Source organism: Brassica oleracea, chromosome C4, assembly GCF_000695525.1.
Source record: "Brassica oleracea var. oleracea cultivar TO1000 chromosome C4, BOL, whole genome shotgun sequence".
Lineage (NCBI taxonomy): Eukaryota > Viridiplantae > Streptophyta > Magnoliopsida > Brassicales > Brassicaceae > Brassica > Brassica oleracea.
In genome coordinates, this window is record NC_027751.1 from 9,287,132 (window position 1) to 9,313,119 (window position 25,988).

General features: G+C 35.4%; 5 protein-coding genes across 6 annotated transcripts; 3 read left to right on the plus strand and 2 right to left on the minus strand.

Annotated features, from left to right (window-relative positions):
* Positions 1 to 65: 65 nt before the first annotated feature.
* LOC106339935 (uncharacterized protein At2g34160) lies at positions 66 to 1,257 on the minus strand. Its single transcript, XM_013778803.1, has 5 exons — positions 1,017 to 1,257; positions 750 to 798; positions 577 to 639; positions 430 to 494; positions 66 to 352 (listed from the first exon to the last, which is right to left on the minus strand). Exons 1-5 carry the CDS (start codon positions 1,134 to 1,136, stop codon positions 257 to 259), a joined length of 393 nt encoding a protein of 130 aa, XP_013634257.1. The 5' UTR covers positions 1,137 to 1,257; the 3' UTR covers positions 66 to 256.
* A 6,751-nt stretch (positions 1,258 to 8,008) lies between these two features.
* LOC106336588 (protein SCAR1) lies at positions 8,009 to 12,212 on the plus strand. The gene is made up of 8 exons (XM_013775451.1): positions 8,009 to 8,359; positions 8,596 to 8,759; positions 9,206 to 9,329; positions 9,410 to 9,506; positions 9,595 to 9,662; positions 9,750 to 11,634; positions 11,713 to 11,817; positions 11,908 to 12,212. The coding sequence occupies exons 1-8, from the start codon at positions 8,205 to 8,207 to the stop codon at positions 11,965 to 11,967; spliced, it is 2,658 nt and encodes an 885-aa protein (XP_013630905.1). The 5' UTR covers positions 8,009 to 8,204; the 3' UTR covers positions 11,968 to 12,212.
* LOC106336589 (calcineurin subunit B-like) lies at positions 12,112 to 14,126 on the minus strand. 2 transcript variants are annotated; one of them, XM_013775452.1, is made up of 6 exons: positions 13,964 to 14,126; positions 13,308 to 13,421; positions 12,982 to 13,203; positions 12,773 to 12,882; positions 12,547 to 12,621; positions 12,112 to 12,386 (listed from the first exon to the last, which is right to left on the minus strand). In XM_013775452.1, the coding sequence occupies exons 2-6, from the start codon at positions 13,375 to 13,377 to the stop codon at positions 12,336 to 12,338; spliced, it is 528 nt and encodes a 175-aa protein (XP_013630906.1). In that variant the 5' UTR covers positions 13,378 to 13,421; positions 13,964 to 14,126; the 3' UTR covers positions 12,112 to 12,335. The 2 variants fall into 2 exon arrangements, with proteins under 2 accessions (XP_013630906.1, XP_013630907.1); XM_013775453.1 differs by having other exon boundaries at positions 13,308 to 13,401; positions 13,964 to 14,113.
* Positions 14,127 to 16,347: 2,221 nt separating this feature from the next.
* LOC106338054 (protein bfr2) lies at positions 16,348 to 18,913 on the plus strand. The gene is made up of 7 exons (XM_013777116.1): positions 16,348 to 16,413; positions 16,660 to 16,764; positions 17,204 to 17,414; positions 17,533 to 17,723; positions 17,829 to 17,990; positions 18,145 to 18,312; positions 18,482 to 18,913. The coding sequence occupies exons 2-7, from the start codon at positions 16,675 to 16,677 to the stop codon at positions 18,824 to 18,826; spliced, it is 1,167 nt and encodes a 388-aa protein (XP_013632570.1). The 5' UTR covers positions 16,348 to 16,413; positions 16,660 to 16,674; the 3' UTR covers positions 18,827 to 18,913.
* A 3,348-nt stretch (positions 18,914 to 22,261) lies between these two features.
* Positions 22,262 to 25,076, plus strand: LOC106339528 (uncharacterized protein YNL011C). Its single transcript, XM_013778356.1, has 11 exons — positions 22,262 to 22,522; positions 22,789 to 22,905; positions 23,007 to 23,139; positions 23,359 to 23,455; positions 23,526 to 23,569; positions 23,647 to 23,803; positions 23,892 to 23,963; positions 24,041 to 24,220; positions 24,306 to 24,479; positions 24,549 to 24,641; positions 24,725 to 25,076. Exons 1-11 carry the CDS (start codon positions 22,342 to 22,344, stop codon positions 24,812 to 24,814), a joined length of 1,338 nt encoding a protein of 445 aa, XP_013633810.1. The 5' UTR covers positions 22,262 to 22,341; the 3' UTR covers positions 24,815 to 25,076.
* Positions 25,077 to 25,988: the final 912 nt, after the last annotated feature.

The window sequence follows — 25,988 nt, forward strand, 5'->3', positions numbered from 1 at the left end:
TGCACGTTACGCTAAAGGAAAAGGCAATTGTAGAGATGGTAAGAAAAATCTATGGCTCGGATGTGAAGACAACAAAAGAAACATCTTCAATGTTCATATCATATAGTATTGTAGGTAAAGTGTTTTAACAGGTACAACAAACCATCCCAACATAACAACTCAGATTCAGCCAAAAATCAATGAAATTAAACAAATAATATAAAGCATCACGAGAGAAGAAAAGACCCATGAAACCATAACCATAAGAACGTTACGTTCAGCTCTGCACCTGAGCTTCTGCAGCTTCTTTTTCTTCATTGGCTGCAGCCATTAGCTCATCAAACTTCTCTGACTTGCCAAGCGTAATTTCAATCTGCAAGACCAAAGATAATCAAATTTTGACAACTCACGGAAAAGCTCGATGACAATCAATCATCCCATGAAAACTACCTTAGGTTTCTGCACAGGACGTCCCCTTGAGCCATCCTTAATATCAACAGTTGAAGTCATGATCTCTATACACACATACAAAAACAAAGCTTAGTTGCCAAATCTCCAAATCGTATAAATATAAAAACTAAAATCCAAGAAACTGACTCTTTTCAACAGCAAAACCATTGTTCTTGAGTATTTCAGCAATGGTAACAACGGTTGCAATGGCTGCACATTTAGCAACATGTTCCAATAGAAACTCAATTAGGACAAAGGCTATATAACCAATAATAAACACAATAACAGTTACAGAAGAGGGATATTAAGAAGACACATACCCATCCCAAGGGCAGACAATTCGACATCATTGTGCTCTTGCATATACCTCTGAAACAAGAGTCAAAAACAAAACCCAGTTACATCAATATCTAACAAGATCCTAAAACACACATGTAACAACCAATCAAAGCTTAGACCTTTGTGATTCTAACAAGACAGCTAGAGTATAGAAATTTCCAGAAAGATTGAACCTTTTGAATGGATAAGAGTCACACAATGATCGAAACAGATCGTCGAGTCGAGAAAATAAAAAGAAAAGCGTGTACCTTGGCGAGGTTGACGTAGAAGAACAATGGTTTCTTGGTGTTGGAAACTTGAATCCGGTTCTTCTTCTGGGAATCAACGGCCAAGTTCATGTTGTTCACTCCGTCTGTAATCTCTTCCATGGACTCTGATTCAGGAATCTGTAACCCTAATTTGTTTGTTTCGAGGTGAGGTGAGGTGACGAGTCAATCAATAAATTTAGAAGACAAGAGAGAGAGAGAGAGGCTTGTGGAGTTTGTGACCCGATTCTTCTTACTAACCATCCGGGTCAACCCGGTTTAGTGGATTGGGTTGTTGGGCCTTTAAACTATAGGTGTTTGGAAGATTGTGTCATCTACCTTCATTTATTTCTCTTTGTCTTTTCTGGCTGACCTGAATTAGATTACGGTTGGGAAGCTTCTGTCTCCTTTTTATTTCCTTTTCAGTGTATCAAAGAAAAAGGTGGGCTTTGTTTGGGCCTAGAGATTATCCAACCCAACTAAGATAGACCTCGGAAGCAAGTTTATAGGCTATTTGGACCTTTTGCTCATCTTGTTGTAAATTCATATTGGTGTTAGATCTCGTCGACAGATCCGGTCTATAGACTAATTTAGTTTCATGCTAGAGCTATTTCCAGTTTGGTGATCACCAAACAAACATATAAACCTTTCCGTTTGATATCACGTAAGTGAGGTTAAAACATTGGAAAATAGAATGAAGCGATTGTAGAACAGTAAACAAGTCTAATAAGCATTCAAATTCATTTAGAAAGTTCATTGGTCATAAATAGTCGGAACATTACAAGTGATATCAGAATCAAACACATACGAGTGTGGAATCATGCGTGGACTCACACTAACATAGATTGATCCTTGGCACAAAAACAACGTCTAGAGAGGATGCATTATAACATCTCGATTTGTGATATATATTGAAAGGTTTACCTGAATTAATTTGACTAACAGAAAATGATTCGTGATATCGCGCAAATAATATCAAAATACAAAAAAATGTGACGTAGTGATTGTAAAGCCGGTAAACAAATTTAATTGGCTTCCTAAAATTTAATGCACCGTTTATGGTATATAATAAAATTTGGTATACCAAATGAGCCAGAATGGAACTCCTTAGATGTGAATGGTTGGGGCATTACAGTTTCGTAGATTACTATACAAAACTAACATGTCTAAGAACGAACATTATATATAGTTAGATGTATAATTTCTTCGGATCAACACTCATATCTTGGATTGTCAGTAAATTATCAGCCAGTTGCCAAGTCAATGAGTTGGATCCTGACTACATTATTAAGATAAATACTGATCGAAACTACCTGCCACAGATCTAATAAAATTAATATCATATTTGTTAGTTTTAGAAAAACAAGAAAAATAATATCATATGATAATGCGATATCTAGTTGGGATATGAATATGGTACCATGTCTTCATCCGGCACCGTACTGTCTATGCCACGTTTCATCTTAAACAAGGCGTTGATGCCATCGATGGCGTTGGAAACCAGTTTTGTTTATTTTCTACATGGAATGAATATACGCTTATATATTATTTGTAACATAAATATATTTTATTTTTCAAATTTTCCCTAAAAGATACAAGTCATGGTCGCCTGAGACGCAGAGTTTAACATTATGAGAACCCAAAATATGCATAACAATTGATCTGAACACATAACGTCAAAATATCCTAGTGAATAAAGCATTTGGTTTGGTTAATATACCAATGTTCGTTTTGTTTATCTTCAAAAAGTTAATTCATTGTTGATGAGTGGGATCATGGGGAATAGCTATACGGAGGAGTGGAGTGCCATTCGGGCGTTTATGTCTCAGCTAAAGCTCTCGTCTAACTCGTTACGCTGTATGCGATTTGACGAGAGAGAAATTTAAGAAATCATTGGGAGAACCCTCGGCGTCCGGAGAACCTCTTCAGAACAATCGACAAGATGATCAAGAACAGAGTTATGTCTCTAAATACTCAAGACATGAGACTGGAGAGAGCCTTTCAAGTCTGGATAACTTAAGCTGTTTTTTCATCGGTTTGAGAAAGTAAAAAAACAAAATAGCAACTGCTGTAACAAAGTGTATTTTTTTTTAATCAAATTTAACATTTTATTCAAAAAAAAGAGATGTAATTCATTGTTAATATTGATAATGATAGGATGGACGGCTGATGATTGTCACAACTCACAATCGATGAATCATCCTCTATTTTTCAACAATGAAATGAATTCTGATAACGATTACGACAACATTGTTCATGTCTTATAAACAGTTTCTGATTTTCTCAAAAAAAAAAAAAACAGTTTCTGATCCAGTCTCCTATTGCAAATATTTTATTTATTAGCTGTTGTAATTCTTATTTAAAATCATTGAGTTTTTTTTTTTTGGTTTGTTAATTAGTTAGTCATATTTACATGCCAATTATGTTAAAAGCTACTAAGATTGATATCGGACAAAATACTTATAGCCCAGGAGATGTTCCATGGATTGAGGACTAACACAGCGTGTCAGGATAAATTTATGGCTATAAAAACGGATATGAGTAAAGCTTACGATAGAGTTGAATGGATTTTCATTGAACAACTTCTATCCAAAATGGGATTTGATCACCATTGGATAAAATTGATGATGAAATGTATTTCCTCGGTACAGTATAGAGTTTTACTTAATGGGCAACCGAAGGGAAATATAATTCCACAGCGGGGTCTTCGTCAGGGGGATCCTCTCTCCCCTTATCTATTTATTATGTGTACAGAAGCGCTGGTTGCGAATATTAAAAAGGCGAAGAGGAAAAAACTTCTGACGGGTGTAAAAGTCGCCAGGGCCTGCCCTCCGATATCCCATCTACTCTTTGCAGATGATAGTCTTTTCTTCTATAAAGCAAAAAGTGAAGAATGTCAGACTATTCTTCGGATTATGAAGGATTATGAAGTGGTCTCAGGCCAGCAAATAAATTTTGATAAATCTTCGATCCAGTTTGGACATAAGGTTGAGGAAGGCTTAAAGCAGGAATTAAGAGATATTTTGGGTATACAGAATTTAGGTGGCATGGGTTCATACTTGGGTATTCCAGAAAGTTTGGGAGGGTCAAAAGTACAAGTCTTTGGTTTTGTTCAAGAGAGATTGAATAACAGGGTCAACAGATGGACTTTCAAATTTTTTACTAAAGGGGGTAAAGAGGTGATTATAAAATCAGTGGTAACAGTCCTACCAAATCATGTAATGGGATGCTATCGTATCCCGAAAACGATGATGAAAAAACTGACAAGCACAGTGGCACGGTTTTGGTGGAGTCCTGGGGGTAGTACTAGAGGAATGCATTGGAAATCATGGGACAAGCTGTGTTTGCCTAAGGCTAAGGAGGTTTGGGCTTTAAAAACCTAACAGACTTTAACACGGCTATGCTTGGGAAACAATTATGGAGATTAATTGAGAAACCGGATACTTTATTTGCCCGAGTTTTCAAGGGACGGTATTTCAGGAATGCATCACCCCTGGAACCAATTAGATCTTACTCGTCATCTTATGGCTGGCGTAGTATTATCTCAGCTAGATCTCTGGTTAGCAAAGGACTAATCAAAAGGGTGGGATCAGGATCTTCTATCTCAGTATGGAATGATCCTTGGCTCCCATCCACCCGCCCGAGACCAGCAAACAAAAATCAACACAATCTTTACCCGGATCTTACAGTGGATTCACTTATTGATGAAACATCAAGAACATGGAACTCACAGGTTCTTAGGGCTTTGGTGGACCCGAACGATGTCCAGTTAATTGAGAGTATACCTCTAAGCCGGTTTCGGATAGCAGATCGGGACGGATGGCATTTCACACATAATGGAAGATATACGGTTAAATCAGGTTATGAGGTGGAGCGGGTGTACCCAAATAAAGTTAGGACACTTCCAGAGTTTGGTCCATCAGTTTCTTTATTGAAAGCACACTGCTGGAAAGTGCGATGCCCACCTAAGTTAAAACACTGTCTTTGGCAACTAGTAACAGACTGCATAGCGGTAAATAATAATCTACGTTCAAGAGGAATCCAAGGGGATACTATGTGTACGGTGTGGAGCACCTGAGGAATCCATAAATCATGTCTTCTTTGAATGTCCCCCAACAATCAAGGTCTGGGCTCTCTCACAGATTCCGTCTAACCCGGATATTTTTCCCCTTTAATCACTTTTTGCAAACATGGACCACTTATTTTGGAGGGTGGTTCTGGCAATGGAGGATCACCATTTCGCATGAATTCTATGGTATATATGGAAAGGGAGAAATAATAAGGTTTTTAGCAATTTGGATATTGACCCTCGAGATACTCTTAAGTTGGCTGAAACAGAGTCCGCTCTATGGGCCGAGGCGCAAATTAATCATGCACAGAGAACTGATCAGGCCCGATCGGTAGTGAACGAGACGGTTCCAATTATCCCTGGTCGGTGGTGCTTTACAGATGGATCTTTGAAAGAAAATGATAGATTTTCAGGACAAGGATGGTGCAACACTCTGGAAGGTTTTGATAGTTTAATGGGAGCAAGGAACACTAGAGTGAGTCAATCACCACTTCATTCGGAGATAGATGCGCTCAATTGGGCAATGGAATGTATGAAGAACTTAAGACTGTTTACTGTCACTTTTGCGATGGATTGTTCTCAGTTGGTGAAGATAGTTTTTGAACCCAAAGAATGGCCCGCATTTGCAAGTTATCTGGAAGATATAAATATCCTGAAAGGAAGTTTCCACACCTCAGAGCTCATTCATATACCAAGGACGCATAATTCAAAGGCGGATAGTCTAACACATAGTGCAAGAAGGCAACCCTCGTTTGTAGTCCATATGGATGCAGAGCTACCAGTTTGGTTTATAGAGTCTATATGAATCTGGTTTGTTGCTGACAAAAAAATAATAATATATATGATGGAAAACTATGGCAAATCTTGTTCATAGAATCTGCAAAAAACGAGACAACCTTAATGTACTTCTGAATCCAGAAGTGATTAAACAAAATTTAATATAACTAAAAGTTAATGGTCAGAAGTCAGAACAAATAGGAAACTATAATAAATGATAAATGAAATGGAATTAAATTTATGATTAGGTAGCACCACTGTTTTTAAAACCAGGCCGACCCGATGGTTGAACCAGGTTCGACCATGAACCGGTTACATAGCTGGGTTGGATCTAATAATTGGTTCGACCATGAACCGGTCACGTGGCCGGATTGGATTTCAGAGTTATTAAACTGCTAAAAATCATTAAAACTATCAAAAATCTATAAACTATCCATATAAACATAAAACTAGTTTATATTTATAATGTTTTATGTTTTAAATTTATTTATATTTTAATTATGTATCATATTTACTAACATTACTTTTAAATTTATATATTAAAAATATATTAACCAGATTATTGAACCAGGTTTGAACCGGTCGAACCATATTGAATCGTGACCCAAAAAAATTTCGGTTCAGTTTCCGGTCCGATTTTAAAAACACTGGGTACCACCATAAATAAACGACTATGACTAAAAGTCATGCATGGATCTAATCGTATCACTTTATTTAATAATGCTAGACCTTTCAAGGGCGATAGAATTGAGTACTTCTTTGTACCAAAACAAATGAAGAATTAATTACTTCTAATAGTGTGTGTATGCATACAATAGTGGCCATAAAATATTTGATTTTTTTCTAAAAATGTTTCAAAATGATCAATGTTTTAGAAAAAAAATGGTTTCAAAATATACATTTTTATTAAATATAAGGATAAATTTTGAACTTAAAAAAATTAATTATGTTTATTAAATTTTGATTGGTTAAAAATTGTCGGAAATGGTTAATCATCACAAAAACAATTATTTATAATTAAATTTAAAATATTTTACTAATATGTGTAAAAACACTAAAATATACATCTTTTTGAAAGGGAAAGAGTATTTTTATCTTTGGTTCCATACATATAGAAGTATTTATTAATGTATTTTATAATCCCACCAGTTAATCAAATACTAATGTTTGGGAACACGACAAAAGAGCTCGAGTTAATAAATTGCTTTGGTTAATAGGAGTTGGATCCTAACAACTCTAGAAAGCATAGATCTAAAACTATCCTTGTGCAGGTTTATTGTGCACATATATAAACATGGAATGGGTCACCATCCACATGCATGGGTAAGTCTATTAAGTGTGAGTTATAGATGTAAGGATATGTACAACTCTTGAATTTCTATCCCTCGCATTTGTTTTTTTTTTTAAGTTGAAACAAATTAGAAATTGTTGCAAAAAAAGAAGAATGTGTTCACTCTAATAACGTGCGTAGATGGAAGATATTATGCAACTCGTTTTACATATAACGTGATTAGTTATTAGTCTAGCGAGGTGTCGTTTAGGTTGCGAGAGGCTGCTAACTTTATATTTTAGAACAAGAAGATAGTTACACTTAATAATAGGTTAGTTATTTAGAAACTTTTGTAAACATAGATATTGGATGTGTATGTAGAGATAGGTACTCCATTTTATGGATGTTTTGTTCTTCATTAAATATGTAGCCAACTCAATAAGTCTATTACTTTACAAACGACCAAAATGTCATTCAATGATCCAAACTATTAACGTTATCCCAGCTCTATCACAGTACAATCTGACAGTCTTCTCTCAGTTCCCACTCTTTTATGTAACTAGGTTAAACTTTAAAGCTAAAAAATCACATATTTTTAGCAGATGTTATATAGTAAAATTTGAGAATGTAATGTTTATAGTTGATTTTTAGCATCTTTTTTTAAGGATTTGGAAATTTTAGTTTTGGAACTTTAATCTGATATATGCGTAATTTTTGATGATTGTCCCTAATAAACAATACATTCCACAAGTTTAGTTTGGTCCAACTCTCTTTTGGTAATACTCTATGATCAGAAGGGTGATATTGTCTTTTCACTTAGGTGTGTAATGAAATTGAAAGAAGGAATGGCTTGCAGTGTTGGCAATGTCTGTCTCTCTCTTATTCACTCTCTTCCTCTTTACACCAAAGAACTTTTTTTATAACCTCCAAAATTTCCCTCTCTATTTCCGGCGGTTAAGCTGCCTCAATCTCACCTACCAGAAGAAGAAACCCAGAAACTAGCCACAAAGTTTGAACCTTTACCTTTTTCTCCTCCATACCCATTTGATCACAAACACTTTGTGGAACAGAGCAAATGTCGCTTGTTAGGGTCGAAGTGAGAAACGTTTACGGTTTAGGTAAAACAGAGCTTCACAGAGACGTCGACCGTGAAGACCCTAAAGCAGTTCTCGATGGCGTCGCCGTTTCTGGACTCGTTGGGATCTTGCGTCAACTCGGTGATCTTACCGAGTAAGTGTCTTCAAGTCAACCCCAAACTCTCTGTTTATTTTAGTTTAATTTTTTTTTTTGAAACACCAAATACTATTTTATTTATATTTTAGTTAGTAACTTCATAAAATGTATTGTTTTAATGTGATTTGATTTAAGTGAATAAAACCCTTAGTTATGTTGTGTCTGGTCTTCTTCAAGTGCTTAATTTATAGGTTCTAAACAAATGTTAATCAGTAATTGTCAAACGCTTTCAGGTTTGCAACAGAGATCTTCCATGGGATACAAGAAGAAGTTGTTCTTACAGCTTCAAGAAGCAATAAACTAAAGATGAGACTGAAGCAGATAGAAGATACTGTTCCTTCAATCCAGAAGGCAGTGCTTGCACAAACAAACCACATAGAATTTGCTTACACTGGAGGTATGTTTTTTCCTTCTCGTCTTGTTTCTCTTGTCATTCTTCTTTATTGTCTGATTCTTGTTTAGACTTAGTTATTTTTTTAAAAAAGTATATCCTCTGAGTTCAGTGTAGGCCCAGCTCACATGCCTTTTTCACTGACTTCTTTACTTAAAATACTCTTTTTAGTTTACAATTTGGTAATTATGTCAGTAGTCTTATATAGATCACATGGTGAGAGCTACTAAATCTCTTCCTCTTGGATCTATATTTTAGTTTATAATCATTTCAGTTATCATCTTAGTGAAAGTTGGATACCATTGAACCACTAGTGTTTGACATCAGAATAATCTATAGAGGAGTAGACTTTATTTGCTATAATGAATCAATTGAGTTTATGTGGTGTGGCAATGATATGATCATGAAGATGATTAGTATTATAGTATAGTGAGTATCAAATGGTGTTTCAGGTCTTGAGTGGCATCCTCGTATACCAAATGTGCAAGATTACTTTGTTTACGACGACTTGCCACAGTTTATCATGGTTCCATATGATGATTGCCGTGACCCTCCACGGTTGCACTTGCTAGACAAGTATATATACACACCTTACTCATTTGTTTTTGGTATCTTTTCAGTTTCTGTTATTGCTGATTATTTGCGGTTATTTTCAGGTTTGATATAAATGGTCCAGGGTCTTGTCTCAAACGATACACTGATCCTACTCATTTCAAAAGATCATCAAGAGCTTCTAAACTTCCAGTGAATAAGGTTTGTTTTTCGAAGATGTAAATCATATTTTCGTTGAGTGTTTCTTCTTCCTAACGGTTTTATTATGCTTTGTATATGCACAAAGCAGAAGAAGAAATCTCTGCCTAGGAGCCGAGATGTATCTCGTGTTGTCTCAATGGCTAACCAAAGTGACAGGTAAAGAAGATTACATTGTGGGTTTGACAATGTTGAGATGTGTTTTGTACTATGACTCAGAACCTGACATTGTGATATGGTTTTCAGGAAGATGTTGACTTCTTTAAGCTTCAGTGGAAGAACCTCTTCCTCTAAAACTGCATCAACTGTGGAAATTGAGTCCAAATCTGACTGGCAAGATCATCGTTCTTGCTCTTTTGATTCGAGAAGTGGTGGAGAGAAACTGAAAGGTGTATTTACACCTTCAAGGTTTACACCAGGTCCCAGGACCATTGCTTCAGTTCTGTCTGAAACTGAAAGCGAAGATGCAAATGATGATAGTCCTTCTCAAGACCTAACAGCTCGTGGCTCTTCTTGCGTTAGTTGGCATGAGAAAGCTGAGATAGTGGAAGCTGATACTCTAAAACTTGAAACAGATGAAGCTCCTGAAGTAATGGAGACTAATGCTGAACCAGAATCAGGACTTAAAGAACATAGAGAGGTTGAAACTGTCCAAGATATCACACCAAGGGGAGTGGAAATGGACAGTGAAGATGAGACTGAAAGCGAAGAGGATGACTTTGTTGATGCGCTTTACACCATTGATTCGGAATCTGACAATGATCAAGAGGTTCAGAAGAAGATCTCCAATGAGATTACAGAAGAAGAGTTTGATAACTATGTGTGTGAGCAAGACACAGAGAATGTTTCTAACAGCTTTGGTCTAGAAGATGAGGCAATGTGTGCTGCTGCATCAGATCTACATTTATCATCACCTGCGAGTAAACCTGATGAGATGATTCATCAAGATCCATGGGAGGCTTTAGATATAAGCAATGGTACTACTCATAGCTACTCCAATGGCTTCTCAAATCCTTTGTATGATACTAATGGTGTCCAAGAACATCAAGAATCAGAAGATGAGAGTTCTTGTGACAACGGAGAAGGGACTAAGTTATGGACTAATGGAAATCTTTTGGGACTTAAGCCGTCGAAGCCGGAGATTGTAGAGGAAACCATCCAAGAGACTGATGCTGAAGCCTTGCAAAAGCAGCCCTTGAGAGAAGCTCACAAGGCTGATTTTGACTGGTTTACTTCATCTCCTCAACTTGATCACATGAAAATATCTTTCACTCCCTCAGAAACCTTGCCGAGTTCCGAACTGAAGCTGAAACTCCCAGATGAATACACGTTTACTTCGTTTCAGTTGGTACCAGAGACTGGTGGTGGTACTTCACTTCCTGATTCTGATTCAGACAAGGACACTTTCTGTAGATCATCTTCTTACGTTTCAGATAACAGTGACATTCACTCTGTCTCAATCTCTGAGCAGCAGTCGGAAGTAGAGTCAGGTGAAAGAAATAGCCAACAAGAGCTTTATGATTCTTTCCACAGAGCTCCTTCTCTCTCAGCTCCATCTTCACAGTTTGAAACATCAAATGGTTACTTAGCTGGAAAGATCTCTTACCTCCAGAATCCAGCTGACCCTTTACCGCCACCTCTCCCTCCGTTGCAGTGGATGGTTTCAAAGGTACCATCGGAGAGTTTCGAGGATAAAAACAAGAAGTCTTTTAAAGACACTCTCACCCGCGCATTGGAGCAGCAGAGAAGTTCTTTATCTACAGTCAAGAAAGAAGAATCAAACAATGTCATTGCTTATGATCTTAAGCCAGAGAACAACAAGCTGTCTTTTAAGGAGACTCTCACACGCGCATTGGAGCAGAGAAGTTATTTATCTACGGTCAAGAAAGAAGAACCAAACAATATCATTACTTATGATCCTAAACCAGATAACAACAAGCAGTCTTTTAAGGACACTCTCACACGCGCATTGGAGCAGAGAAGTTCTTTATCTACAGTCAAGAAAGAAGAATCAAACAGTGTCATTGGCTATGATACTAAACCAGAGAACAATGTGAGGGATTATAAGCAAGGTCATGTCAACGCAAAAGAGACACAAGCTGGAGACTTCTTGCATCAAATCCGAACAAAAGTGAGTCTTGTCCCACATAGTCATTTCATATATAAATTGTATTCTCTTATCCAACAACATCCATTTGAATCATAACAGCAATTTACCTTGAGACGTGTGGTAACTACAAAGGCATCATCATCGGAAGCTACGATGAGTGCCAACTTCAGTGTGATTCTAGAGAAGGCAAGCTCCATCCGACAGGTTTCAGCATTTACGCTTTGATCTCTCTTTCAATTTACAAGTACCACTTTTGTCATATAAAGCATTAACATTCTGCAATTATGGTCTCAGGCTGTTGCAAGCGACGATGGAGATGGTGAAAGCGATTCATGGAGCGATAGCGACATGTGACAACTGAGTGCAGTTCACTAATAGAACAACATCACATTGATAGCGTTTCTTGTATGTTTATTGCTTAGTAGATAGCTGATTTTGTCCTAAAAGCTTAGACTCCAAAATCCAAATAATAAAAATAACTATAGAAACTATAGTACAGAATAAAAGTTTTTGTTTTTGTTTTCAATACCATTAACAACTGTGCTTACAGTAGAACAGTTCTTAATCTAAATCAATTGAAAACAATGCTAAGAGGAAGAGGAAATGTAAATCATACATATTCTTGAAATCTGCGGATGGTGTGATCAAATACTAACGAAGTGGACGAATACATGATGAGATGTGGAGTTTAGAGTTTGACCATACATCATGATCTCATAAACTTAGTCCACAGGAATTTCAACATCCATCTCCGGTTTACAACTCCCAAAGACCTGTGACATTCGAGATGCAAGAAAGAAGATGTAGCATCAGAATCCTATACTGTACTAAAAATGGTCTAGGAAAAGACAGAAGATTATGTCTGCATGCAAGCTGCTATAATTATGATGCTGCAATCATATCAAACAAATATATATATATATATATATGTACCTTTATGAAATCCTCTAGTGTTAAGAAAGAGTCATTCGTGTACCCTGCTTCGTTCAGAACCTGGCTCAGTACTTGCTACACCACAACAGTAAAACACAAGACACATAGTGAAAACACTTGTTTGCTGAGTATATACAATGCTCATGATCCTAACCACACGAATATATTGTAGTCACTACTCAAAAGTGAATGCCTAAAAAATGGTTACCAACTTTTCTATACATACCTCTCTTTGCTCATCGGACATGAATGACCCCGATAAGTCCCGCAACACTTCAATGATATCTTTAAAGGAGACCTTTCCGTTGCAGTCAGAATCATAGACTTGAAAAATCACTGAAACAAGCAGAGGTCTAACGATTTTCAGATATACAGTGTAGTGAAAAGTGAAGATGTGGTAAAAATTGATTTTAAAGGAAGCTAGTTTTTACTTACGCTTAACCTTTTGCTTAAGACTAGCCTTGGCACTGAAAGCAGACAAGAAGGCCACAAAGTCCTTAAAGTTCAAACCATCAACCATCTTAAGCAGCCTCAGAGAGAGTGGATTCATGGCGAACTCAGGGACAGAGAGAAACTCATCAGAAGATATAAACCCCTTTGCGTTGCGATCCAACTGGCAAAACCTTTGATACAGAGATAGTATTTCCTGCTGCTCAACTGAGAAAGAAACACACAGCATCGAATCTTGGATCAAAATCAAGCACATAACAGAAGAGATAGAGAGAGAGAGAGAGAGAGAGAGAAGTGGAAACAAATCTCACATAGATCCTGGCAATGGCTTTGGACTTCTTCGATGTCGTATTGAGTCAGCATGGAGGAAGTGTTCCCCATTTTGGTTTTAATTCACAGGAATTTCTATAACATGAAACAAGACCCTAACATATGAAAAGTTACCATCTTGATCCAAATAAGCCAGAATCAGATATTCAAATCACTGAAAAGGAGTAGCATTTTCATCTTAGTGTGTTCCTAGACAACTCCAAAACATGCTAACTCTCTTAGAAGAAGTGTGACGAAATGAGCTACAAAGATACCAGTAGTAACAAGACTGAGTATCATCCATCCACCATGCAAACAAAATGCAAAGGCACTGCACTTCTGAGAAAATCTCAATGGCTACACAAACTGTAGCAGTTTGGATAAAAACATGTAAAGCATTAAGCTTTCGAATTCATCAGCAAGAAGAACAGTGGAAACATCGAGAGAAGAGAGAGAGAGACCAAGCCTAACTTGTTATGTAACGCCATAAATGAAAATCACACCTTTTGGTTAGTGCATACACCCTACTAAAGAACAATTCATGCACAATGGAAGAGACAAATCAGGAAAACTAAACCGTAGAATAATTAGCTATAGCGCGAAATGAATACACAAATTTTGAAATGACTGTTACAGAGAGAAATGGAGAGAAACGCACAAGCTGGAGAGCGCGGTGAAGACCGCTTCAAGCCTCTTGATCTTGAACAACGGCGCCCAAAATTTGGCTTCTCATACACACGAACAAAACGGAGACTGAAGCTAAAGATCCGACGACGAGATTGATCACTGATTGAACAAGACGAGAAAGATGATCTAACCGACGTCGTTTTGCGCGGTAAAAAACAAGTACGCAGAAACCCAAGGGGAAGATGGGTTTTGTAAAACCAAAAGGCCAAAGGCCCAAATATTAAAAGGCCCATTAATATATAAGATTTGGATGAAAGTAGGAAACCATTTTGCATTATCTGAAGCCGCCGGATCATGGTCTCGGAGAGCAGCTTTAGACTTGGACGTGTGACCCGAGGAGAAGATACACACATCAAGGAATACAAGAAAAAAAGAAGCAAGTTTTTCTTGGTGAAAAAAAAGAAGGACGATGTTGTAACTTGTAACGCCTGCGCCCGACTGGTTAATAGATCTCCCACACTCTGCTCATTCGACTCGCCCTACGACGGGGTGATGTGTTTGATTTTTCGGAAGTTCCAAAGTATGTCTTTTTACTAACTATTCAATCATATGATTTTTATCCATACTTTATCTTCATTTATACAATATCGCAAATCATTTTCTAGATGATCACTCATTTTTCCATTACTCTATCTCTAACATGTTTAATTTTAGAATTTTTTTTATATGTGTGACTGAAATAATAAATGCATTTTGTTGATTTTATCAAATCAATTTTTTAAACTTTTAATATACCACAAACAGGATGTTACGTAAACCGGGATGTTACAGTTGTATTCGTTGTTTTTGTTGTGTGCCGCCAAAAGAATATTGATTCATGGTGTTACTATACGGTGGTGTAAAGCATCGGTGTCTGAAAGCGTTGTGTTCTTCATTCTCGCCAAAACTATCGAAGTCCACCATATGGAAAGAGACATCAATACCCTGATAGAGTGCCAGAATTCAAATCAATTACACTTGCCTACGAGTGGATGAGTCAGCGCAGAACATTTTCGGCAACATATTTTTTATATTTGGTATTGTTTTTTGACTCGAACCCAAAGGTGAACCATTCAGTAACCAATAGGATTGTGTTATTTCATATTCGATATCTTTAAAAAAAATAATAAAATATTATCAAGTTATATTATGTTTTTAAAATAAAAAGGTGAATAAAATAGTAATAATTATATTTTTTTACTTAAAAATATTTTTAACATCGTCAGCAAAACACTAAACTCAAAATCTTAATCCCTAAACCTTAAATCATAAACCCTAAATCTTAGGGTAAACCTTAAACAATTGGATAAATTCTAAACTCTAAAATCAAAAACTCTAAATCTTAGGGATTAGCGTTTAGAATTTAGGGTTTAGGGTATAATGTTTTAGTGTTTAGTGTTTTTGATTTAGAGTTTAGGATTAATTTATCTAAGGGTTTAGGGTTTACCCAAGGATTTAGGATTTATGATTTAGGGTTTAGTGTTTTGCCGATGACGTTAACATATTTTTTTAAAAAAAATATTTATTTGTAACTACTATTATCTTTTATTTATTTTTTTCCTTTTTTATTTCAAAAATATGATATAACTTGATAATATTTTGTTTATTTTTCTAAAAGATCGAATATAAAATAACGAAATCCTATTGGTTGGTTAACCCAAGAATAACTCGTGTTTTTTTGGTGTCAAAACAAAACAAGTATTACCAAAAACTATGAATTTTGTACACGTATATATATATACATATGGACATGGCTTTAGATAAGTATGAAAGAACCAATTCGCTTTATTTATTTTTTACTTTGTATATAGCTTTTAATTTTGAGAAAAAAGACAAAAATAGCACTAAATCAAGTTTTTGTTCCCAAACTAGCACTCAAGGTCAAAAATCACAAAAATAGCACTTAATGTTTTATCAAAAGTCACAAACTTAGGGTTTAGAGTTAAAGGGTGGGGTTTAGGATTTAGGGTTTAGGGTTTAGGATTTAGAGTTTAGGGTTTAGAGTTTAGGGTTTAGGGTTTAGAGTTTAGGGTTTAGAGTTGAGAAATGAGGTTTTGGGGATAAGATTTCAAATTTGAAAAATAAAAAAATTAAAATTTTCAAAGGATAAACTTAGAAAGATGCTATTTTGGTCATTTTAGTTTTTGAGTGCTATTTTTGTGATATAAACTTAGAAATGTGCTATTTTGGAGATTTGCACTTTAATTTTTCTTAAATAATTTTTTGCTGATATTTTTAATATTTAAGCAGAATGATAAATGTAGGTAGTTATAGATATCATTCGGAATCCCAATGTGTATAGGATACGAAAAATAAAATATAAACCTCGTTAAACCCTTCTTTACGCGGATAAATAGCTTTGGTGTTCTATATCTCTTCAAATTCTCCAAAGCATCGCTTCTCAGAACTATCTCCATCGCCTGGTTTCGTTTATTTCCAACAGTAAGTTTTGCTTTGGCGATTGTGCAATATTTTAGACATCCATCGCTCTAGTTCTACCTTTTTTTTTTCTTTAGTTCTACTTAGGTTTCCATAGATCTCTTCTTTGGCCGCTTAGAAGATAGAGAAACCCTTAATGTGGGAATTAGCTCATGAAAATAGCTACGCTGCAAATTAAAATTTAAGAACTAAAGAAAGAACTCATCAGTTCCGGTTTTGAAACCCTAAGTCTTGTTTCATACTATCCAGGTTCAACTGAAGAACATGGGAGGCGTAGAAGATAACCACTGGGTTGATTTGATGATAGATAAAATCGGATTTGCACTAACCAAGGTTGACGAATCGATTCAAAAGGTAAGTATCGTTCTTCTTCTACCTGATCTTCTTTTTTCGTTAGTCTCTTCTGCTTTGATCTTTATATGATGTTTTGTGCCCTAAATTTTACAAGAGTATATATGGTTATCTCTAGATTATTACATAAGCTAAACTTATATCTTCTTTTTTTATCATCATCAACGCAAGAAAATAGATGCAGCTTATATTGTAGTTTATTCATCTTTTGTTATATATGCATAGATCGATCACTCGTTACATCAAATTTAAAAAAAAACTTTCTATCCAGTTCAATTCTATGAGACATTTTATATGATTCATGAACCCTAATAACGGTCAAAACACATTAGAAAAAAAACTAGAACTACTCATTACTAGTATTAGCAATTTAACGCCTATAGTATATACTGAGACCTAATACCTTTTACTCCGATTTGTTTTCTTGTTTTTATTTTAACAGAGTATTGAACTCTGGAAAGATTTAACCAAAGACATATATGATGAGCAGCCTACACTTGATACAACGGGACAACCAAATAATGTTAAATCCGGTGAAGAAGATTACTCTCAGGATAAATCTGTCACTGAGGTCAAAGAAAGACCTATTCAACACTGGGCTATGCGCCTTGGTGAGGCCAAAGAATCACCGAGCCAACACTGGGATATGTGTGGTACGTTCTCTACAGTTATATTATAGTCTTATAATTCCTTTTGAAGTATCTTTTGGTTTCCATGATTTCCCACTTCGTTTCTTGACGTTCAAGTATGAACTTTAATTTTTTGTGACAGCATCAAAAATTTCAGAGAGTTTGATTCAAGAACAAGGGGATGATGAAGTTGATGAAAAAGAAAAAGAAGATGACGAGGGTACAGTTTCGGAATCTAGTGGTGAAGAAGACATGTGTGAGCTTACTTTGGGAAAGTCGGCCTCGAGATATCGCCCTAATCTTCACCATCATCATAATGAAGAAGCTAGTACTGTAAGTTTGAAGCAGTTCTTTCACAACTTTATCATATCCAATTCAGGTAACGTTAATCAGTTGCTAGTTTGGTTATTGTCTTTTGACTTAATCTTTGGTGGTCAGGGTTTGAGTTTGAAGTGGAAAGATGGTTATGGGCAATTAAATGATGATGATTATAAATCATGGAGTGATGATTATGAAAGCTTGTACAAGTTTTATCCTATGAGGGCCCCTCTGAGGTCGTCCTACTTACCTCCTGGGCTCCCTCTCCATAAAGAAAATAATGTAAGTTTGAAGCATTTTTATCTCACATCTTTATATCGACCCTCAACAAAAACTAGAATGGTATATCACGGTAACGTAATCGTATTAATGAATCTGGTAGTTCTGATCAGTTGTTAATTATTATTATTTTCTTTTACTGAATCTTTATGATTAGGCTTTATATTTTAAGAGGGGGAATCCTTATCATATGTCAATAAATGATGATACGTCTTCCAAAAAAGATGATGAATCATGTGAGGAAGAGGAAGAGGAAGAGGAGGAAGAGGCTAACTTGGAGACCTATATCCCTAGTGGGTACCATCATCGTAATGAAGAAGACACCGTAAGTTTGAATCAGTTCTTCACATCTATTTATATATATATATTTTTTTTTTTTTGATCAAAGAGATCTATTTATATCTATGCTTACAAGAACTAGGGGAATTCATTAATTCTAATAACTTGCTAGTTTGGTTTATTTTCTTTGATTGGATCTTTATGGTTGTATTCAGGAGGATTCGAGAATTCGTTATGAGCAGCTAAAGACGGCGAGTTCGAGGGCCAGAGATGGTTATGAGCTGTTAAAGAATGATGACACGTCTTCCGAAGATGAGGATCCATACGTGAAGGAATATTGGAGGCTGAAGTATAGAATCATGAGCGATGCAACTAACATATCATTAGTGGATGATGATGATGATGATATTTATATTGATGATATTGATGATGATGACTTGTCGGACCAGTTACAAGGATTTGTGGATGTGAAGGAAGAGGAGATAGAGAATAAAACGGAATGTGGCGAGGTCGAGACCCTTTCCCCAGAATGTGATTGGGTTTTTGTGACGAGGGATTAGGTCTTTGATTTTTGGCATATTTTGTGTCTCATCTGAATTCGAGTGTTTTATACTTTATATCGGCTTTTATGGGGTTTTTTTTCTTGCGGTACGAGTTAGATTGTGCTAGTTTTTGGAATGTTTCATTCACAATTCCTATTCTCTTATCAACTATTATCTTCTTCTTACCAAGTGTTGTGTTTTATAACCATCATTTCTTTTTCTTTGCTGAACTGGTTTTTCATAAAACCAGAAAATTTGAAGTGTTCATTTTGTTAACTAAATTTGATGCATTAACAAAATTTAAAACCGTTAAACAATAAAACTGACGAAGATAATAAAAGTTCTAGCTAATAAATTTGTTTTTCAAAATACGCGAAGTTTTAGGTTGGGATATAAATATTAAAAAACTTGTTTTTTTTTTTAAAAAGTATCATTAAAATATAAATAAAAAATAATTCAACTAATCACAAAACAGATGATAAAATATGATGGTTACACATTTTTTGATAAAGTTAAAAGGTACATTAAAATATGAAAATATCATATATTTTGAAACATCAAAAACTCATTAAAACATCATCTATTTCGAAAGGGAGGGAGTATCTAATTGTAATCACAAGAAAATAGAAAGATTAAGATGCTTGATGTGTCAAAAGCTATTTCTTTAGGAGTGTCAGGGCTGGTGATGCAATGAGGCTAGAAGTAGGTTACTTCAATGATTGTTTCAGTCACGACATCGTTCACAATAATATTTTAAACCAAAAAGAACAAATTGACAGTAATGATACTGAGAGCATCTCTAGCTAGAGGATTTAGTTTTGGGGTTCCATATATATATATATATTTTTAGAATCCCAAAACTAAAACACCTCAATAAGGTTGTTATAATTCACAGTATATTCCTATTTAACACTTAAAATTAAGAGAAATTAGCTCTCATATCGAATAACTATAGCCTAATTAGCTATCTACCGATTTACACTATTACAAACTGTGCATAAATGATATTAACTCTATTACCCCTATGGCTACTAAACTATAATTATTTCTTCGTTTAAATCTCTCATATCTTTTAGTTAGATTTACTTTAGATATTATGTACTGATAATATATTCTCCATGATCTTCTTATGTCAGACCAAGTTTATTTCGACCACAAACTCTAATTTTTTTTGGATATTTACACTTTCAAAATTAAAATATCGTTTGCAAGCTGTAGTCACTATGCTTTTCTTCAAGCTTTCTCCATGTGTAGACACACAAACTCTCATTCTCTCTCCCTCCTATGTTTGCTAGATTATTCTTTTAGCGATTTATTTACGTAATTTCTTTTATAACCCGATGTTGACAAGTTCTACCTCTGCTCCTTCTGCTTCTCTGTATTTGTTTTTCAAGGACAAGCTTCATAAGAAATGGTGGTTGTGATTTTGGGTTTACAAAGGAGAAGAGTAAAAGCGGGACGCTTAAGATGTTGAGGAGTTCTAAAAAGAAGAAGAAACCGAAGCTCAAAGAAAAGAAGAAACAGAAGGAGCAGAGGTCGTTGTAGCTGGAGAAGAAGAAGAGTTTGTGACGAAAAGTTTCCGGTTCGAAACCTTTGCTGGAGAACTGTGAAGAGGTTTAAGAAGAAGAAAGTGGATCAAAAGGGATCTAAAGAAAGTGATTGTTCTGATAGATATTACTCTTATTGAATAGACATTCACATATATTTTCGAGACAATACAAAACTTAACCGGATATTATTTTATGTATATGCCAAGGCGAGTTGTTAGAACCAGTTCATAGACTGATATCATTTTATTTACACGCCTTATAAATAAGAAAACTGTAATATAAATTGTGTTAGACAACTACAATAATTTCTGGATGCATCGTCACAAACAAAAAATAATAGATCGTTACATAATTTATTAGTCAAGATATTTAATGTTTTTAGCTGGCTAACAACATTTTGTGAACATAATATCGATAAAAGTGGTGGTAAATAATTAATGGCTTTCCAATCAATTAGAAATCTTACTTTAGCACTATGGTTAGAATTAATTTGATACGCACTATGGTTAGAATGAATTTGAACATTATGTAATTGTTTCTTTGTTTTGAATCGAGAAAATTTACTAGTTGACAAAAACTAGATGAATAATTAATTGATTTAGTATCCAATATATGATGTAAATAATGATTCGAATAAGTTTTGTGATGGATTTATAGTAGAAATAAATATAGAACTACACTTGGGCACATGGTGAATGAATATCTAAGGTTTAAAAGAGATGGAGACTGCATGGCTCGTCGTTTGGTTCATCAAAAGATGTGTGTTTGGTTGTCTACTTATGATTCAAAATCGAGGGGGCTCTATGTGGATATGGCAATGCCAGTTGACATTACCGGTACATATACATATTCATCATTTTTACACGGTTAGAAAATAAAATAACTGTTTTGTAACTTGTATTAGACGGCTAAATATAATTTTTTGATGCATCGTAACAAAGTAAAAATAATAGATGGTTATATAATTTATTAGCGGCATAATTAACATTGTTAGCTAGCTAACAACATTCAAGAAGCATATTTTAGATAAAATTATTGGTAATCCATTAGAAATCTCATTGAGCAATGTGGTGAGAATGAATCCATAATTACGGTTACTTAGATAATTGACGGCTACATAATTTATTAGACGGTCACATAATATTAGTTAGCTGCAACAACAATTATTAACATCTCTAGTACTCATATTAACCGGCTAAAAATTATACATATATATAAATATTTTCTCATATTAACTTGAATTATGTAATACGAAGATGTTTATCTTTGTGATAACACCATCATGAGATTTTTGCTTGTTTCTGCTCAAACTAGTTCTGGGGTAGTGGTCTAGATTTTCTGAGGTGTGAACCTATGAATTTTCAAAGCAAGAGGAACAAACTCCAGAAGAGGAAACTTATGATTGTGTATTGTGTTGATGAATGATTGGTTGGAACTGGTTGATTATATAGATCATTATGGAGGAAGAGATTTTTCAATTTTGTTTAGATTCATTAGGAAAATGAAAAAGAAGCAAGGAAGAAGATAGTGAAAGAAGAAGATAACGATAAGAAAAAAAATAGTATTTTTGTTTATTTTAAAAAATCAAAACAAATCGTAACCCAAATCTTCACAATATCTGCGTAAAATTCTCTGACAATACCAGTTGTACAAATCTCAACAGAAAAGTAGGTGTTTAGTATATTTAAAGGGATATCATTGTCATTTTGCACATACTTTATCCGTAACTATGGACAAAGTTTTACTGTTATTAGCTTTAAAATTAATTTGATTAAAAATTTAAAACAAATAAATATAAGTATACACCGAATGATATTTTTCTGTAATTTGTTTTTTCAGCTTTCTTTATGTTGGTACTTGGTATTATGCACTTACTGCCAATTGCGAAAGAAGAAAATATCTGATGCTACTGAAAAAAAAATCGACAAAATAACGAAACGGGTAAGAGAGAAATGTTTCATTCTGTTTCAGTTCAGTTCGGTAATGGCGGAGATATGCTTTTTCGGAGGTCTGGTCCATTATAAGGCTCCATCTCCTTCGTCTCTCCATTATTCTCTTTTCCGCAGCAAACCCCATCACTATTCTCTCATGTCCGCCTCCATCTCAGCCGAATGCCACTCCTCCTCCTCCACCGTAGACCCACCTTCTCTCCTCGTCTTCTCAGGTGATACCACCTTCTTCCCTCTTCCTTGCTTCCTGGGTCTCCCTAAAGTTTCGATTTTTATTAGTCTCCTACTGTGAAAGATCGTCACTTGTTCGGTTAGATCTTGACCAATCAACGAGAATTTGGACAGCGTTCTTGAAACAGGACATTTCTTTGTTATGTTCTCTGCTGATTATCTCTGTAGAGCTTGCTTCCTTTTCCGACATATTAAAAACCTTCCATTGAAGATAGCTTAAAAAAAAAACGTTATATTTGTTGTGTTGAAGGCGGCACTGGATTCAACGGTGTGGTGGAAGAGTTGAAGAAGATAACAACCAGAGTCGCTCATGTTCTTCCTGTCTCTGATGATGGAGGAAGTACTGCTGAGATTGTTCGTGTTCTCGGTAAGGTTCTACCACTGATGTATAAAGACCCCCATATTATAATGTGTTTTAGCTTCACTGTTTAAAAGGAAGATATGTTTATGTATCTGATGTTGCTACAGGCGGACCAGCGGTTGGTGACATACGTTCAAGATGTTTGAGGCTGTCTGATGAAAGTACTTCAGAGGCACTTGCTGTTAGGAGGTTGCTCGGTCATCGTTTACCTATTGATGCACATAATGCCAAGAAAGATTGGTACTTTATCCATTGACTCTCTTTCTCCAAGCCTCACGTTACGGTCAAGCATCTCTTCGAATTACACTTAGTACACACAGGAGTTAGTTAACAAAGATGTAGAAAATTAGTAATTGATATAAACAAAGAAGTCCTATGAACTTCTCATTTTATTTGAAAAGCTATTGCTAGTTACTATGGTGAAAGGTATTATTGTGTGCTGAGCTGGAACTTTGACAGGTATGATATAGTGGAAGGTAACCATTCTCTATGGGATGGTGTATCAAGACCCTACAGAGAAACAATCCGCGCTTTCTTAATTTATTTTCAGAATGAGGTATAATGTTAACTGATGCTGTTTTGTTTCATGTACATTTTTCTTACTTGACATGTTACTTACTACACAGATCCTTAGACGACCTAATGATTCATTTTGCTTTGCCAACGGAAGGTATTGAAGAGATCTTGTTCTCATACTTCATATGTGTATTGTTAAGTAACTTACTTTAGATCGTCTTCTTGTTGTAGCATTGGGAACTTCTTCTTTGCAGGAGCAAGGATCTTTTTCCAGTCTTTAGACGCTGCCATCTTTCTGTTTTCACGCGTTTCAGAGATTCCTTGCGACAGTTTAGTCCTCCCAGTGATATCAACCAACGATAGGCTCACACTAGGATGTGAATTACAGGTAATCAAAGCTGGCTTCATCTCTATTTCAACTCCAGCGACACTCAGGTGTTCAAAAACTTGACTGCAAACTTACTTTTAATTTGTAGGATGGGACTATAATACGCGGACAGAACGAGATCTCTCACCCAACCAATGGAACTATACAGACCGTTGACAAGGTCTATTACTATAACATGTTACATTGAACTCTTTACATTTGCTTACATATATGACTCTTTTCTATGTTTTCTAGTAGAGACATTCTTCGACTCTTCCATCAAAGATAAAGAGAGTGTTTTACATGTCAAGCGAAGGCAATAATCTCCTTCATGAGGTCTTCCCACCAGTTAACCCAACTGTCTTGGAGCAGCTAAAGAGCGTGGACTGTATCGTTTACGCTATGGGATCTCTATTCACTTCCGTTTGCCCATCACTGGTAAAGAAACCTGCAAGTGAACTTTTGTGGCAGCAAAGGTAGAGTTATTAAATGACACACGAGTCTCTTGTTCTGTTTCCTTTAGGTTCTGCTTGGTGTTGGGGAGATTATCTCTTCAAGGTCGTGTCTTAAGGTGCTTCTTCTGAACGGGAGCCAAGACAGAGAGACAAGCGGCTTTACTGCTTCTTGCTTTGTGACTGCTATTGCTGACGCTCTCAACAGAACTCATGGTGATCCTAACATTAGGCTCAAGAATCCAGTGAGTGGTTCTGCTACCATATCCACACTCTCTTGTTGTCTTTTTTGTCTGACTTATGTGTGTGTGCAGCCTGGATATTACATCAACACTCTCTTGGTACCAAAAGATGGAGACATAGCTGTAGATCTCAAACAATTGTCTGAACAAGGAATCAGTGATGTTGTTAGTATCTCTTCCACTTTCACTTGTTTCCATGTTTATGTGCGCAACAAGCACTTATTGGTGTTTTCGCTCTGTTGTTGCAGAGAGTTGTGGAGAGTGTTCGTGACCCAAAGCACGGTGTCTTGTTCAATCCGAGCTCACTGATAAACACACTAGCCAGTTTGCTGGAGTAAATAGTGATTTCTTTAGGCCAGACCTGGTTTCTTTTTTTGCCTTCCGAGATGATTATTCATAAACGGAACACTGATTTTTTTTTCTGTTTTCTTATTTGATTCTTTGTGGATTGATATAAAAGTAATGGAAAGTCTCTCTTTCTCTCTAAGTTGGATCATCTGTTGTTTGTTATAACAACTATGTAACGCAGAGTGATTGTTCGACAAGGTGACCATGGGACATATTGTAACATCTCTGAGTTGTGATATATAAAAATGCTTAAGATGATTGATTTAACTACCTATATCACCAAAGTTGACTTACCTTTTCTGTCACACATTCATTTAGAACTCCAGAACTAAGCGTACTGGAGCTGGAGTAGTGGAAGGATGAGTGATCTATCGGGAAGTGATTCGCGATAGCGTGCGAGTGAGGCCAAAGCACGGAAAAATGTTATGTGGTGATTGCAGGGTCAGTAAACAATGATTTCGAGCCTTTGAAAAATTTACGCACCGACTGTTGGAATGGGATGCGACCTATGGACCGAAAGAAAATGTGTGCATTAACCGTGGCGGTTAGGGCGTTATATATATACATGTATGAACGATAGATACATGATTTTAGACGTACAATCCATGGCTATAGATGGTGGTTAGAAATGTATGATTGTATTTTGAAAATGTCACATTAGTGCTAAAAGGCTTTCTTAATTCTTACTAGATATCGATCCGCGCAACCGCGCAGGTTTTTGTTTTCAATTTTTTTTATATAATTTTTTTTTCAATTCTAAATTGGTATATATTATAATATATGTGTATATCAAATTTTAAAACATAATAAGTTTACGGTATATTTTTTTATTGAATAGATTGTTTCAAACTTTCACATGTATTTGTATATTTTTCTATATATATTATTTTGGATTATTATTTCATTATTAAAATCGTAGTTATATATATAAAGGTTAGTAAAATATTGATTTATTGTCATATTCAAAGATATTGTAATATTTCACAAATTTAGAAATTTTTTAAAAAATTAAACTTTTCGCTTCATAGATTTATATTATCGAGTAAATAATTAAATATTTAGTTTTTTTTTAATTTTTAGAATAAACTATATAGTTTTAAATTTGTTTTCATTTGTTTAAGGTTGTCAATATTAATCATTGTTAGATAATATGATTTTTGTTAT

Bases quoted from the DNA above. Each gene is read 5' to 3' on its own strand.
- LOC106339935 (XM_013778803.1), bottom strand. From the start codon at position 1,136: ATGGAAGAGATTACAGACGGAGTGAACAACATGAACTTGGCCGTTGAT. The intron at 640-749 runs GTATGTGTCTTC...CTAAATGTGCAG, and splicing joins ATTGTCTGCCCTTGGGATGG to CCATTGCAACCGTTGTTACC. The intron at 353-429 runs GTAGTTTTCATG...TTGGTCTTGCAG, and splicing joins GTCCTGTGCAGAAACCTAAG to ATTGAAATTACGCTTGGCAA.
- LOC106336588 (XM_013775451.1), top strand. From the start codon at position 8,205: ATGTCGCTTGTTAGGGTCGAAGTGAGAAACGTTTACGGTTTAGGTAAA. The intron at 8,760-9,205 runs GTATGTTTTTTC...ATGGTGTTTCAG, and splicing joins AGAATTTGCTTACACTGGAG to GTCTTGAGTGGCATCCTCGT. The intron at 9,507-9,594 runs GTTTGTTTTTCG...TGCACAAAGCAG, and splicing joins CTAAACTTCCAGTGAATAAG to AAGAAGAAATCTCTGCCTAG.
- LOC106336589 (XM_013775452.1), bottom strand. From the start codon at position 13,377: ATGGGGAACACTTCCTCCATGCTGACTCAATACGACATCGAAGAAGTC. The intron at 12,883-12,981 runs GTAAGTAAAAAC...TGCTTGTTTCAG, and splicing joins TCTTAAGCAAAAGGTTAAGC to TGATTTTTCAAGTCTATGAT. The intron at 12,622-12,772 runs GTATGTATAGAA...GTTGTGGTGTAG, and splicing joins TGTCCGATGAGCAAAGAGAG to CAAGTACTGAGCCAGGTTCT.
- LOC106338054 (XM_013777116.1), top strand. From the start codon at position 16,675: ATGGGAGGCGTAGAAGATAACCACTGGGTTGATTTGATGATAGATAAA. The intron at 17,415-17,532 runs GTACGTTCTCTA...TTTTTGTGACAG, and splicing joins CCAACACTGGGATATGTGTG to CATCAAAAATTTCAGAGAGT. The intron at 18,313-18,481 runs GTAAGTTTGAAT...GGTTGTATTCAG, and splicing joins ATCGTAATGAAGAAGACACC to GAGGATTCGAGAATTCGTTA.
- LOC106339528 (XM_013778356.1), top strand. From the start codon at position 22,342: ATGGCGGAGATATGCTTTTTCGGAGGTCTGGTCCATTATAAGGCTCCA. The intron at 22,523-22,788 runs GTGATACCACCT...GTTGTGTTGAAG, and splicing joins TTCTCTCCTCGTCTTCTCAG to GCGGCACTGGATTCAACGGT. The intron at 24,480-24,548 runs GTGAGTGGTTCT...GTGTGTGTGCAG, and splicing joins ACATTAGGCTCAAGAATCCA to CCTGGATATTACATCAACAC.